The 15,275-nt window shown below is 34.4% G+C and overlaps 1 protein-coding gene across 5 annotated transcripts in view; it reads right to left on the bottom strand.

The window, feature by feature from the left end:
• Positions 1-15,275, bottom strand: part of PPP3CB (protein phosphatase 3 catalytic subunit beta) — a 46,798-nt gene that overhangs the window by 12,445 nt on the left and 19,078 nt on the right. For 3 of the 5 annotated variants that reach the window (XR_013340258.1, XM_021548634.3, XM_021548650.3), the window contains exons 6-12: positions 12,783-12,922; positions 12,607-12,684; positions 12,413-12,507; positions 10,852-10,977; positions 8,825-8,902; positions 4,313-4,397; positions 3,341-3,438 (exon numbers count right to left, since the gene is read on the bottom strand). Coding sequence is in view for 4 of the 5 variants with exons in the window: in XM_021548634.3 (XP_021404309.1) it covers positions 3,341-3,438; positions 4,313-4,397; positions 8,825-8,902; positions 10,852-10,977; positions 12,413-12,507; positions 12,607-12,684; positions 12,783-12,922 (700 nt within the window). In the remaining variant the exon portion in view is untranslated. The remainder of the gene's footprint in view (positions 1-3,340; positions 3,439-4,312; positions 4,398-8,824; positions 8,903-10,851; positions 10,978-12,412; positions 12,508-12,606; positions 12,685-12,782; positions 12,923-15,275) is intronic. The other 2 variants (XM_021548643.3, XM_021548661.3) reach the window with 1 other exon arrangement.

Genomic DNA, 15,275 nt, shown 5'->3' with positions numbered 1-15,275 from the left:
CTGATATCCATGGAAGTACTAACAATTGTTAAATTTCTGTTTAGTATGTTGCTGAATAAAGCTCTACATGTTTTGACAGTTTTTAGCAATGTTAGCTCAGTTTGGAAGCTAATTTTATTGAATTCAATTCACAAAATTAGTCACTAGGAAATGTTATTTTAAATAACAGTATTTAATGTTATCTTTATTATTTCAGCTACTATAATGTAAGCAACAAAAAGTAATAAAAAATAAATGAACATTAAAGAAAATTAGATATATACAAAGGCCATGATTTCCCAAAGTCTGTTTTTATCCTAACACATTAAAGCTATCAAAAAGTAAGCTATGATTCATTTAAAAAAAATACATCCATATATTAATGAAAAAAGAAATCATACATTGATGTCTCCCATAGGATGTAGGCTTGCATTTTCTTCCAGAATTATGATTTTGAACTGAGGTGTCTTTGTTGAAGCCCTTCACTGCAGTCTGCATTTGCCATTCCCCCCTGGGCTGGTCTATGCTGCAGTGAGGATCTGTCCTGGTGCTGCCTGGCAGGATGGCAAAGCCACCGGGCAAAGCCACCGGGCAAAGTCACCGGGCAAAGCCACCGGACAAAGTCACCGGGCAAACTCACCGGACAAAGCCACCGGGCAAAGCCACCGGGCAAAGCCACTGGGCAAAGCCACCGGGCACTGCTGCCCCAAGCAGGAGGAGAAGGGCCAGCAGCTCACAAACACAGCAGCTGGGCTCAACAAAGTCCTGACAGAACAGTGGTGTTTGCCAAGACCCACTAAAGAAAATCTTACTGACATTAAGAACTATAATAGGTATATATGCAAAAATTGCATGTATGTGTTTATCTATTTGCCCTGACTAAGAAATTTCAGCCCCGCTCTCTAGGGAAATGCAAATATAACACACTCCAATTTCTTAGAACTTTCAAAGCTGCTTATCAATTTAACAGCAACCAATGTGCCATTGAAAAATGAGCATTTGTAAGCCTGACACCACGAAAACCTAGGGCATACTGGTCAATTCTGTATATTTTTTAAGCCAACAAAAGAACAGAATAAAAAATTACTTAATATTATGTTCTTTTATTTTTGCAAGCCTAGACTAGTTTAAATTATTGATAATATACTGATCAACAAAGTACAAAATACTTTAAATTAAATATTTGTAGCAAGAAATATATACTATACTATCAGTGACCATATTTTTGTCAAAAATATAAATTCTCTGATACTACAGTGGTTTAGAAATGGTCAGTTAATGAAGATTTATTTCATTTTTGGTTTACTGCTACCTTTGCAATTAAGCATTAACCCTAATTTGAAAACTACTCTTTTAAGACTGAAAAAGTAACATGCTTTTCAGTAAAAAGAAGTTACTTTAGTTTAAGAACTAAGTTGGCATTATTTATTTTGAGCAATCAACATGACTAAAACAAATGAGGAATATTAATGTAGCGCATCAGGGAATATTGGCCATCAAAAGTTCTAGTCAAGAGAAAACCCACACCCACAAAAATCCAGAATGGATTTTGCATACTTTCCAAATGTCCCACATTTTCAGTAATGGTAGAAAGTCAGATGCTTTATGTAAAAAAAATTTTCTAGTCAGTTTGATCCTCTCTGGTATTTGTAATGCAACATGGATAAAAATTTGTTAAATGAGTGAGAGGAATGCAGACTCATTTTTTAGTATAATAAAATATCTTCTTAAACAATGAAAATTAAAGCTAGAACATATGCTTTTGGAATAGTCAAATGGATTAGGAAACATACACCATTTCTTGTTATAGACATTCACAAAACAATTACATACATACACTGGACATATAAACTTACTTGTAGACATTATATGCCCACTGAAAAATTATTTAAAATGTGACATTTGTGTTTCAAAGCTATTAAAAATCAGCTTTGATAATTTAGTAGAAAATGTAGTGAAAGGCTTTCAAAAAAACTACATAGAAAATATAAGGAATTCAAATAAACAGTCTGAATATTTAAATTTAAAAAGCAGCCACTCTTGGAAAATAGATTGTGTAAAAAGCGGTATTCGCTTATCACAATCTTTCAATAGTTATAAAATTCAGTGTTTCCATACTAAAGTTTTATACTTCTTAATAAAGCCTGAAGGTAGCCAATAAAAAGTCTTTGAATATGTTAAGAGTGCTGCTGATATGAAGTCCAGTTTCAGACTGGTGTTTCTTAGTTATTCACTACTGTGAACAGAAAACATGGACTTCATTTTTTTAATACACTTGGTACAAGCTCATAGCATCCTCCCTAATCCTAGTTAATCATTATGGGCCTTGTGAAAAATATGATCCAATGATTCAACAAACTAAAAAAAGAATAAAAACCTTTTACAAAATATTCAATGAGCCAGATTACAGGTATATTTTGTATAGAGTTCTTTTATTTTCATGCAAAAAAAAATATATGCACACTTAATAACACCCTTTTATTTTGATTTATTTACAAGTTTTAAATTCAACCCCTTTATTCTCAACTGATTTTATAACAAATGATTGAATATTTTTCAAGTACATTGTTGTTGAAAAAGCACAGACAGTGTGCAGCAGCAAATGCAGCAAACCTCAAAAACAAGGTGCTACAACATTGCTTCTACATCAAAAGACAGACAAGTGTCTGGGATAGTGGTTTAATTTTAACACTTATACAGACATACATCTATACCTAGAGAGAGACAGACAGATCTAAGAAAGCAGCTACATCTGCAGAGGAAGGAAACAGCATGTTACAAGGACAATTCAGGGAGGTCAATTATACATAGAACATTTGACAAACAACATAGAGAACAAACTTTGGCATTAATTACCAGGGTACAAAACATAGCACATTCCAATCTGTCAATGGAGTGTAATATGGAACTATGCAGTCTGTAGCTGTTTGTTAATATTAATATCAACAAGTATTTGTCATTGTCAATGAAAATACTAACACAGCTATAATAAAACTATTTTAATGGAGAGCACACAAGTAATGATGCAAAATTACACTGCCATTTTTGTATCTGTAATGATTAAATGCTTCAATACAAGATATGTAAAGACACCCCACCTGAAAAATTGTAAACTAAGGAAGCTCAGAGTCTGAAAACCATAGCTTGACACTGCTGAACTAGGTGGCTTTTAGTTTTATACCCTGGTTAAGTATCCATTTCACATTGCCTGAATAACACATAACACTATGCTTGTATCAGCCGCTAAGACAAGAACTGAAAAGCATAAGAAATTCCCTGCATGCATTATGTGTGGTGTTAGCAAAAGAGTGAGATGTGCCCCAGTCCATCTGAGGCACAGCAAGTTGCATAACATCATTACCACTTTGCAGGGTCTGTCGTCCTCCAGCCAACACTCCACTAGGTAACATTCCAGTGGGAGTCAAACCCTTGAGTGTCAGCACACTTTCACTCTCCTCCCTGTATGAGAAAAAGAGTAACAAAACCCTAAATATCTCCACATAAGAACTTGCATTGAAGTAAAATAATGGATGGGGAAAGGGAAAGCCTGGTTTTGTTGTGTTTTAGGCATATCAAGACTGAATGTAAATTCAAATTCCAACAATTTAAAAGCTGAAAAGAACTGTATTCCATACCAGTGTTCCCTCCACCTAGGAGTTATAAATGTGGCTGCTTTTGAACCAAATTCTGAGCAGTTATTCACATACAGGTTCATGAACTTTGAAATGAGCACTGAATGCTTCATGAGGTACAGAATGTATCTCACAACCATAAAACAATCCCCAATTCTCTTTAAAATGTCTCTACCTTGGGAAATAAGACCTTTAAAAAATTACCCCTATTTGAGCAATTATGTTCTGTGGAAAAACAGGTATTTTGGGTAAATAGGGTGATGAAATCCCTACATTTAAAAAAGATGGAGTATTTTTTAAATAGGTGAAAATAATCAAACCAAAACTGGAAACAAAACCACTCTACTCCTCAAGTTCCTGGTATGTCAGAAATTTTCAGAGTCAGTTCTGACCTCATTCATTACACCCATGAATTCAGTCTTTCTATCTGGTATTGCCTTTCCAAGACCCTTAGTTAACAGCTGGACAAATAACATGTACACTGAAGATCATGTTCTCTACTTTCTTGAAACATGTCTCAAAAATAACTAAAAAATATTCTTTAACCAAAAATTCCATCAACTGTGTGCTCCAATGTGCCAAACAAGATTCTGATGCACAGTGATCTCCCTGAAAAATCTTTGGCATTCATTATCCTGAAACAGAGATGTTTACCTTCCATATGTAAGAGGGGTTAAGGAATGCAGAAATCATGTAAGTACCTGAGAACAGAGAAGACTCTTGCCATCTTGCCAATTGCACGAATTTTGTTTCTGATTATTTCCTTCCGTGCAGCAGCTGTACCTACTTTCAATAGAAGAATAAAGAGTCTCAAGTTCATGATTATTTAGAAGGTCATTGTTTTAAAGTGCATCAAATTCAACACAACTGTTTAAGTTCAGTACACTTCATAGGAGGTCAGTACCCAAACACTTAAGGGCACAATGTTATCAAATTATAGCTTCAGAATGCCAACAAAACCACCATCACCTCTGTGTCCACAAAATGCACACAAAAAGAAGTTTAGATTGTTCACAGTGATTTTCTAAACCTAGTAAGTATCTGAACTACCACCATTACAGTGCAGTAACTATATTAACTCCTTTGCCTAAAGTTTACACTTTAAATTCTTAGTACTGATATGTACTAAGAACGTGTATATGTGTGTATATCAACATGTAAGCAAGTAATCCAATAAAGAAACCAAAGATACTAAAGCCACAAAAAATAAGGATTTTCTAATTGTTACACAGCTGTTCAAGATAAAACAGTGGTTTCCTTGTTTTTATGTCAGCTACCCAAAACACAACTCCATGAAAACCTCTCATAAAATAAACAAGCAAAAAATTGCAGTGGTACCTTTCTTACCACTTAAGTCTGTGTTCCAAATCATCTTAGGTTTGCATCATTTGCAGAAATTACAAATACCAAAGATCTGGAGTAAATACTACACATACCACAGGGCAGAATGATACCACTTGTGACAGACAAAAGTGAAGACAAAACTTTGAAAGGAGGCTTGTGATTAGGAAGGAGAGCCGCCATTGCCTGCCCTGACATGATAATGGAAACACCTTTCTCCAACACCTTTCTCCTTTCTCTGGTTTGTTTCAATGCATAAAAGTCATCCTTCCCCTCATCTTACTTTCCCTTTGCCAACTCTTCAATTTTATTGAAACAGTAGAGGCAGATGAGGAGATATCAAAACCGAAGTCCTTACTTCTCCTCAGCCACTGGAGAAGGAGCACATTAATCACATCAAGGTAATAGTAACTCAAACTGTGAATTGAACCACAGGGGACCAAGAGTGAACAAGCTCAGACAGGTCTGTTGGGTATTCTAGAGCTCCATGTACAGCGTTGTTCAGTTTTGGAAGAAAGGTACACAACAAGAAGTTGCCAACTAAATTGCAAGAATGTAGAAGAGAGGACCACAGAAGTGGGCAGAGGAAGAACCACATGTCCAAAATTCGCTGACTTGCATTCAAAAAGGGAGCTGTGGAAGAAGCTGTTTTCTATCCCTGCTCACTAGCATGGGCTTCCCTGTGAGGATACAGACACTCAGGCACAGCAGTCACACTTCTCAGACCACAGCTGCAAGGACACAGCCCTTTTGTGGCACAAGAGTGGGTAGACTTTCCACCCTGAACACCAAACCAAATAAAATACATAAGATAAAGCATGAAAGGGCAAACAACAACAAAACCACACAAGACAGAAAAGGTGTAATGACAAATTAAAAATGGGGACAGGAGACAACCCTGGGATATGACAAATACGTGCCAGTCCATATAAACAAAGCAAAAAAGCCAGGAACTGCTGAGTAAAGGGGTTTTTTTAGACAAACTTACAGTTTTAACAGACATCAAACTAAAAAAGTGACAAAACAGCCCAGGAAAAACTTGGAACAGGATAGTATGAAACATTCATATTTTACTGAAAATAATTTCCTTGAAATCTTAACTTTTAATTTTGAAAGTTCTAGACATTTTTGCTTTCTCTCTTTGAACACTACTGAATAACCACTTGAGAATCTGGAATGAGAAGGAGACTCTTTTAGAATTTGAAAAGCTCAGGGCTAAGGGGAACATCAAATATTTCTCTTTAAGTTCCTCAATTTTCCTTCTACCTACACCAATTTGCAGGCTTCACTGATACCAAGCTGTAATGTGCCAACTGGAAAGACTTCAGGTACTGCTAGTCCCTGTGCTTTAAAATGAGAAAGGTTGCTTTAGGGTGTTTGGTTTGTTTGAGGGGGTTTTGTTTGTTTGTTGGGATTTTTCTTTAAGATGATTTCTCATTGCCCTGGCCCTCCAGAAGCAACACAGCCAAGGCAAAAAGCCAAAGGCATTACTCCAGGCTGCAGCACTGCACTAATGTGGCCATTGAATTCTGGCTGAATAATGGCATTTGCTTGTAAAAGAATGTCTTGATTACATCCTAAATTATAGGAGATACAACAAAGAACTTCCCCATTTCCCATTCCCAATGCCTGCATAAGAAACAAATTCTGATATTCTGACATGTTATGTCCCAGATATAACTTTTGGAAACATGTCTAAAATCTAACGCATTCCAAAGTATTAGAAATATTCTCTGGGACCAACAAATTAATACAGAGAGAAAAAATATTATTAGGCAAGTAGTAGCCAGAAGCATATCTCTGTACAAAACTATCTATCCTGTGATTTCTGAAAAACAAGTGACAGACCATGAATTTAAGTTAGTAACTAGGCTTCTTTTTACATTTTGCATCCAGCCATCTTCAAAATTCACAAAGAATCAAAAAGTACATTTTTTGACATCTCAGTTAAGAAGATGAAATATACTACACAAACCATATTTTGGAACATTTTATAAACACATTCCATGCACAATCTTAAAGAAAACGGCTCATGAGGAAAGTATTAAAGAGCAAGACAAACAACTGAAAGCTCCCTACACATGCAGGACCAAAGATGAAACTTTAGAAGTAGATAAAATAATGAAATTCTAAAAAAAAAAAAAGAATGAAAAAAGGAGGAAAAAAATTCATGCACAGAAAGACAGATGTCTTGAAGTATGACTTCTCATAACAAAATACACAAGTCTTTTTAAAATTCCTATTAAAATGGTTAATAATCATAAAATACTACATAATAACTCTCAATAGAAAGATATTTTCTCATTAATACTTTATACTATCAGGTTCTGTGAAGTCGTATTTCAAAACATTCCTACTCTGTCTGGTCTGTACCTTTTTTATTGCCATATATGTGTCGGTCTTCAGATGGAGAGTCCAGAAAAAAAGGAAGTGAACGATGGAGAAAAAGGTGAGTGAGACAAAAAAAAAAAAAGATATATAACCTGGTAGTGATAATAAAGAAGGAATGGAGAGGAAATATGAAAAAAATAAAACAGAAAATTGCAACACTTGAAAATCAAACAAGTGGAATTGTTGAGAATATTTAAAATTTGACGAATAACAAGTGAATGCTTGAAAGTCAACAGTTAAAAAAAGAAATCCAACCACATAGAAAGATAAAGCATAGGCAGTACCTAGGTGGCATAAGAGATGCATCAAGCAAAGAAACAGTTAAAGGAGACAGAATATTAAAATAATTAAAATTAAGAAACTACAGACAGGGCATATACAATCAACTGACAACTGCAACTACTCTGGCAAACATAAATCCTAATGCCTCAGAATACCATTACACCCTGCTTGGTGCAAACTGCTTTATGTTCAATTCAGTAGATTTACTTGCATAAAAAACAGGAATTGACTGTTGGCAGGATCACTTTTGAGATTTCTTCCACATTTTCACATTTTTGGCAATCATCTAAATAGCAGCAAAGCTGAAGTGGCTCAGAACCAATGCACTCCAAAAGAAAACACAGAGCTGCTTAGCACAACACTATTCTGCTAGCAAATTTGAACACAGTAATGCTAAGAAAGGGGTTGTGTCTCTAATGTCTTTATAAATGATCTTTTCATGTTCCTCAAAGGCTGCTGAATGTTTTCTTCCTCCTCCCCCATCAACAACAATTCACCATATCAATTCTGTTAATGCATGAAATGAAGCAAGTCTGAAAAATGTTTAGATGTGACATTAAGCACTTCTGTAAAAAGCCCAACAAAACTAAGTGTGATATGCTAGGTCTTCATGTTAATGTTGCTTCCTAATCATCATGCTACAAACCTCTCTTAACAATCTACTGTATCACAGTTTAAAAGACAAAAAGATGTGGTAATTCATTACATGAATACTCGTAATACAATGTACATACACAAGTTGTCCTTTAAACTCAAATGCAGACTTAAACTAGCATTTCAGACTTTATTTATAGTACTTTGCCATAAAAATATTGTATCTGATGTTCTCCTACATCAACTGTTATTGAAGGGCAATAATTAAGAAACTCAGTGTATTATAATACATTTATTCTAAATAGTAGTAAAATAAGTTAGTATGTTTCAAATTATAAGTGCCAAGACATTTGGAGAATTTACCACCAAAAGTTTGTTTTAAATAAAAATCACATATAAGGATTTGCAAAGGTTACTATTACTGCTTCTTAATCACAGGTACAAATGCAATTCCCTTCTCTGCCCCACCAAAAGCTTTGTTTTCTACAGAAAAATTTTAAGGCAATTTTGTTCAAATGCCAGGCAATATTACACCAGTCTAAGTTAAATATTGTGTACAAGTTATTACCATTAGGAAGATTTACGAATCTTAAAGTAAACCCTACCGTCAAATTGATCTTCTCCCTCTGTCATCAGCTCATCATCAGAGCAAATGCTCAAAACATTCACCAACATTTCTGTTACTGTATAGGAAAAAATAAATCTTAATTCATTCTGTGTAGAATTTAAAATATTTCCATGTACACAAGATACAGCTAGTCACCAGCAACTCTAGTGAATGAACTTCTCACACCACAGCCATCACTCAGTAACCTCATTTCAAAATAATTCTTGATGTGAGCTGTAACAGAATTTAAAAAGCTCAGAAAAATAAGCAGCTATACATTATACTAAACACTAAACAATCAAACAACATGAACATTCCTCTTACAAGGAGTTCTTTTATATAAGAAGACTTTTCCTGTAAATTAGTAGTTTTACATTAAAAGTCAAGTATTTGAACAAGTTTTTATGCAAACTTCACCTAAATATGAAAAATTTTGATTGCTCAAATTCAGGCTTGAATTGAAGAAGTTATTCTATTCCTGACAACTGCAGGCATGTAGCAGAAGTACTCAAGCAGAAAGATACTAGAATAGAAAAATGTTATATATAAATATATATAACATATTTATATAAATATCTTGTTTGTCTTTTCAAACTCCCCTTGAATATATCAACAAGTGGATACAGGCTTTTTGAGAAGAGTTTGTGTATTTTTCTTCTCCAGGTATATTCTTATTCTGCCACTCAATCTTTCTGATGCTTTTCAGACTCTTTCTTAAAATATTCAAACCCTCCTCTACATGGAGTATTCAGAAAACCTATCCAAAAGGCAGTTGGTTAAAACCCCTGTAAATTGCTGCCTGCATTTATTATTAATTCATACAACCCCAGTGTTATCTTCTATGGTTGTATTCTTCATTCTTGGGAAAGAGTTACTCTCTACTGTAAAAAGCTCCAATTATGATTTTGATCTGATCAACACAGACCAGACAATACTGACATTAAATCCTTCATCAAAAGTGGAAACATGCATTTGTCAAAAGGCAAGGCTACCTACAAGGGCTATGACTCCAGCAGTCTGAAGGACTGAGCAGGACAATGAACACTCAAACACTGTTAAATAATGTCATTACCAGCAACACAACAAAAGCAAAATACACAGTATCAACTCTTTGCTGTTGAAAACATTATCTACTGCATAATCAGGCAAAAGAGATATAAACCAAATCTTCTTTCAAATGTCAGGTCCCTTCATTTAAACATAAAATAAATTACTGAGTGAATTAACCACAGTAAGAAGTGTCCAAACTATTTGCATTTAACTGCTCACTAAAAACAACATCAGCAAATCTAGACGCCTAGGTTTTTATGTCCTTAAATACATAACTGCAGGAAACCTAACATTTATTTAAATTTATTTTATTTGAATTAAATTTAAACTAAAATAAAAAGAAAATTTCAAATAAACCTAAAGAGCTCTCCAGATCTCTTTTTATGAAAAGAGCAGTTTCTGTCATAGAAGAATTTTAAACAGACCCAAATAGCCTCTAACCTCGTTGCTTGTCAACTGAGGACTACTTGGGGCCCCAGTGTCCTAGATTCAGAGTTATCATCTCTAGAGAGAAAAGGAAAAAAAGGAGGATCTGTGCTAAATTATCTTTTTTACAAGAAAAAGTATAACTGAAAAACTTATCTTCAGTGAAGGTCAATCTGTTATATCCATATAGGAAAGTGAACGAAATTTTACATGAACATCTCAATATAAATTTATACCTATAATTACACAGGATTAATAATGCATATAACTTAGCATTCTGTAGAGTAAGAACAATGTAAATACTAACTTCAAATGCAGTTCAAAGATACTACTTAACAATGGAGACGTACACCCTCAATGGAAATTATAATTTCTGTTAACATCTTAGCTATATTAGATGCAGTTCTAACTACCTTGACTTAAACTTAAGAAAACAACACAAAAAAATGCAATTCACCTGTCATTAGCAAATATATTTCAAAAAACAAAAATTGTCTCAACATTAATCTAGGAGAAATAGATATTAGTTGATGCATAACATCTACTAACCTTTTTCTCCAACAAAAGGCAAAGACCATGTGAAAACATCCATAAAATTTGGTAGCCAGTAAGGATGAGGAGAACAATTGAACTGACGAATATTCATCACATTGTTTTCATATTTTAATACAGCAGCTAAAATGAAATTCAGACATTTTGAAAATAATGTTTAAAACTTTTGAGTACTACAAATGTAAAGTCACAGGCTTGGCTAAGGTCTATTTATACTTTAGACTAAATAATCCCAAAGGTATTCCATTCTCTTTCTTTCACAGTATTTACAGACAAGAAACTAATGGAGCTCTTTGGATTTTTACTGTGCATGTTTAATTTTTTTAAGGTACTGTTAAATGTCAATACAGGTCTGTACTATCCTATTTTAGGTCTACAGTCAACAAAGATTTTTAAAAGTCCTGAAAAGGTATCATCTCTGTAACTTTAATGAAACTAACTCAGAACAGCAGTATATTCACTATATGCAAATTCAGATTTTATTCTTCCTATGTGTCTTCTCATGCTATAAGCCTTGAGTAAAACCACAGACATCTTGAAAATAAGGGAAAAGAGAAAGCATGAAGAAAAAAGACAAAAAACCAGAAGCATTCTAAAGCTAAACAAGCAGTTGACCACATTTTTCTATACTTACACTTTCATCAGACTGGAAATAGCTCATGTGAAAAAGGGTTCTATGAACACAGTATCCATAGAGATAGCGAAAAAACTTAAAAAGCCAGTTGAAGATATTTTTACTTCCCCTTTACTCTGCAATCAGTGAAAGTAACAACAGTTCATCTTTTCCTGTGTACAGTTATGCACCCTACAGAAGTGGTAAGGGCTGGGGGTGGTTCTTTATAGGTGGGTGGAAGAAAATGCAATGTATATAATAGAAAAAAGGTGTTGGTTTCAAAGGAACACGACTGAACATTTGGAGATCATTCATTCATCACATACTTGAAATGCCTTACTTTAATATCATATTTGAATTTCAGCAGGCTTTATTTTTAAATTCTGTTGTTGAACTTTATTCTCATCAATGAGTAATACTAATTCACAGCTAAGCTCTTCTCTGCTCTTCTGACTTGTAAATCTTTCTCCACACTATTAAACATGCTTCTCCTGTTCAACTCTATTTTAGCAAAGGATGAACAAAAATGGATTCCTTGTTCTATACTTCCATCTTAGTATTTCCAATGGTGATCAGTATTTTGATATCTACTTGCTATTCCTTGATTTCCCATATGTGGCCATTATGGGAATTATAATCACAATTAAGATGCTCAGATGCCACAATCCACAATGCAAACCACAGGGAAACCTTGCCTGACTGGATAACACCAGTAGATTTAATCCTAAGTACTAAATAGCAACAACTTTCACAAAGGAAACCTCTGACCACACTTATGCTTCAAGGTACTCCTCTTACAGGATGTTGTCATTTATGGCTCTTCTTGATTAATACATTTTCTTTGTCCTTTAGTTTCTTAATTGGCAAAAAGCAGTTGATATTAGATTATCTAGTTAGACCATTTCATTTTATTATAACATATAATTGCTAATAACAAGTTCTTACCTTTATTATTGTAGACATCCAGGTAATTAGGTGCTGAAAAAATTGTTATTAAAGATGGGAACCCTGTAGTTTGACTTTTCCTGTACATTCTATAACTGTAAAACCAAACAAATTATATTACATCTTACAGCAAATAAGCAATTAATTTTTATTTTTCATTGTGACTATTTCCTTGAAAGATACAAAGTACTCACCCTGCATCTTGTGCTTCATGTGCTCTAATGATTGACAACAAATTATTATTTTGCAAAAATTCACAAACTGCTGGATAGCTGTGAAATGAAAACAATTATGAGTAAAAGGTATCCTCTTAAAATATTCAGGAAGAGTCAGTACTAAAACACCCAACTAGATCACAGCATACTCTCACCTATAAAAGTAGGAGCATCCTCTGACTGTGTTATGACTGAAATGCTCTGGTGAATTTTCATTTCCAAAATCTTCTGAAGGATCTGACCACAATAAGTCGCACATTGGTCCAAATGCTGGAGGCTCTTTGAATCTATCTAACTGTTTTGAAAAAAAAAAAGGCAACAGCACAAATACTCTTTAAATATTAAATTATTACATTTTACACATTTGTTAACCTACATATCCATCAATACAAAGCATTTTTAGAATAAATCCCAACCATATCAAAGAGAAGTAGTTTCTGTATAGTTTTTCCTCTCCTCCTCATGAAATAAGGCACAGGCATGCCAAAAAGAACCAAACCTGTTAAGAGCAATAAGATTTATTAGTTGTAAAAAGAAGGGAGATAACTTCCAGACTGATGGATATGTGTACTACAAGGTCAAGATACAGACAAGGAACAAAATGGTCCTTTATCATGCACATGCCACATCTACCAATCTGGAGATACTACCAGAAATTAGAAAAGAGAAACAGTACAGAAAACAGGAATTATGAAAAGCATGAATAATTAGCACCAACTAGAAGAGACTAAATATATATTATGAAACAACCCTAAAAATCCAAACCAACAAAAGAAAAAAAAACCACCCTGAAACACCCATCTCCACAATGGATCATTTAATAATGTAATGAAGATGTGACTGGCCCAGCTAAGGTTTTTCACACAAGCTTTATTTTTCAGCTCTATCCCTGATGTAATGGGCCATAAGAATTTTGGCAGATTTTCTCTCAGTTTCTCTCTTGCTGCTTCTTTACCGATTTTCACTCGAAACACCTATTTTACCAGCCTGCAACTTTCCTAGTAACCACAGTCAAAAAGGGCAGAAGTTAAGAAGCAAAGTGAATTTGTTAACATAAAAGGAAAAAGCCCTGCTTAATTAAGTTACAGGCAATCAATCTCTCATGTCCCAGAAATGAAAGTAGATATCCCAGGCTCAATGTAAAGTTTATTTGGTCTTTATGTAGCTGGAGTTTGTTCACAAGATGATTTTATCCAAGAAATGTAGGAACAGTTCTTTGATGGACAGTGCATTTATCTCACTTCACTTCCCATACCAAAGAAGATGACTTTGATGGTACTAGAGAACACTTAACTCTTCATGACAGGCTCGAAGGGAGGTTTGGTGAGCACCTGGTGAATTTGAGTCTAACGGTCCATAGGAATCCATTCAAATATGGAACCAGCAGTAGTACCAAGCTCTCTCATGCCCTGGAAAATCAGAGCTCCCGAGGCTGCCACCTGTAACATAAGTGGAGAGGTCCAGATCTTTACAAATTCCTGCCAGATAATGGTAAGGCAGGTATTAACTGAAGTTGTTGTTGGAATTTATTCAATATTAAAATCCTGTGGTTTAACATTTCCCACACTGGATGATAAACCTGGTATGGAGTATTTCTTCCAGATTGAAGAAGTCAGTCCATCAACTTCTGCAAGTACCTGAATTTCTGTAGATTAAACCATCAAGTTTCTAAACCTCCAGCAATAAATATGGGTCCAGAAGCTAACAGAGGCATTCACACAAGGAAGTATCAACTGTTTGCTGATTGATGTTTCCTGCAATACAGAAGGCTGAAAGTCTAGAAAACATTTCTAAGAATTTTTCTTTAGTCTTCAGGGATTTTCCTTATGACTTTGGCCAAATCGATAGAGGCATTATAAATAAAAGTTCTGGCTGCCTGCAATTAACACATCTCTCTCCCAAATTAATTTCTTATAGCATTGAAACAATAATGCAGCTATTTCCTGAAGTAAGGTCAGTTTGTAAAAAATATACACTTACATACACTTAAACATATACTATATATACTTACATAGACACCAAATCAGTTACTTCTTCACTAGACAGTCTACTAACTAGCAAAGTTCTCAGGATATCTCAAATTTTAAGGAAACGTCACTTCAAGCTACTCAACCCAGACTACATATATCAAATCAGAGTAATCAATTTAAGGGCTTCTCTACTATTGGCACAGCAAGTAAGTTAAAGGACATGAGAAAATTCAAAACACCTGTTTACTGATTTCACTATTTCTGAATGTGCTTTGACTGTAGCAAAACAGAAACTCAATACAAACTGGCTTAACATTTTTCTAAATATGATTAAAGTAACCAAGAAAGACAATTTTCAAGAATAAGAATCAATACACCTGGTGTTGAAATAGAACTAGGCAGTATGTTTTTTAATATACTGTAAGACATTTAAATCTAAATTATTTTCTAGGTACTATGCAGTCAGGACAACTAAAGTGACATGCATTATACCTCCACATGGATGTTCCAATTCAGAAGCACCAAAACCTGAGAGGCAGATTAAGGTACAGCAAATTAAAACAGTTTTACTTTTGAGGCAAAGGACCTTCACAGAAGTTTCACACCCAGACACTAGTTTAATTAATCTGTCCTAATTTTCTTGAGAACTATCACCTAATAAAGCCTAAAGAACAATGT

This window comes from Lonchura striata, chromosome 7 (assembly GCF_046129695.1).
Source record: "Lonchura striata isolate bLonStr1 chromosome 7, bLonStr1.mat, whole genome shotgun sequence".
In the NCBI taxonomy this organism is placed as follows: Eukaryota; Metazoa; Chordata; class Aves; order Passeriformes; family Estrildidae; genus Lonchura; species Lonchura striata.
This window is presented reverse-complemented; position numbering and strand designations above follow the sequence as displayed.